This window comes from Penaeus monodon, chromosome 33 (genome assembly GCF_015228065.2).
Source record: "Penaeus monodon isolate SGIC_2016 chromosome 33, NSTDA_Pmon_1, whole genome shotgun sequence".
In the NCBI taxonomy this organism is placed as follows: domain Eukaryota; kingdom Metazoa; phylum Arthropoda; class Malacostraca; order Decapoda; family Penaeidae; genus Penaeus; species Penaeus monodon.
In genome coordinates, this window is record NC_051418.1 from 2,930,942 (window position 1) to 2,931,344 (window position 403).

The 403-nt window shown below is 45.4% G+C and overlaps 1 protein-coding gene across 1 annotated transcript in view; it reads right to left on the bottom strand.

Moving 5' to 3' along the window:
* LOC119593943 (glutamate receptor ionotropic, kainate 2-like) overlaps positions 1-403 on the bottom strand; it is a 6,346-nt gene that overhangs the window by 2,889 nt on the left and 3,054 nt on the right. Inside the window, exon 4 of the mRNA XM_037942962.1 lies at positions 4-161. Within this exon, the coding sequence (XP_037798890.1) occupies positions 4-161 (158 nt within the window). The remainder of the gene's footprint in view (positions 1-3; positions 162-403) is intronic.

Here is a 403-nt window from a genome sequence, read left to right on the forward strand (position 1 = left end):
CACCTCAACAGCATACGGTGCACTGTAGTGTTGGAAATCCATCCGGTCGTGAAGGTCACTCACGTACAAGTTTCCTACGCCAATATCGGCCTTACCGGTGTAGAGCACGGCGACGATGCCGTCCCAGCTGCCGTTGGGCAGGCGGTCGCCCCACAGCTGGCCTGGTCGGAAGGGGGATGCTTCATTGATTAACGATTTAATTATTATGTTAATACTAAAGCATGATGTGTGGAGGGGAGTTGACTTTGTCCAATTGGTGAGCGATTCAATCATTACGTTAATATCAAAGTTGGTGGACATTTCAGTCATGTTAAAATCAAAGCTCGGAGTCGTTTTATTGTTTGGTAATCTTTTATTACTTGGTAGGTTGCAAGCTTTCTTTGTTTGTCGTTTATCATTTACG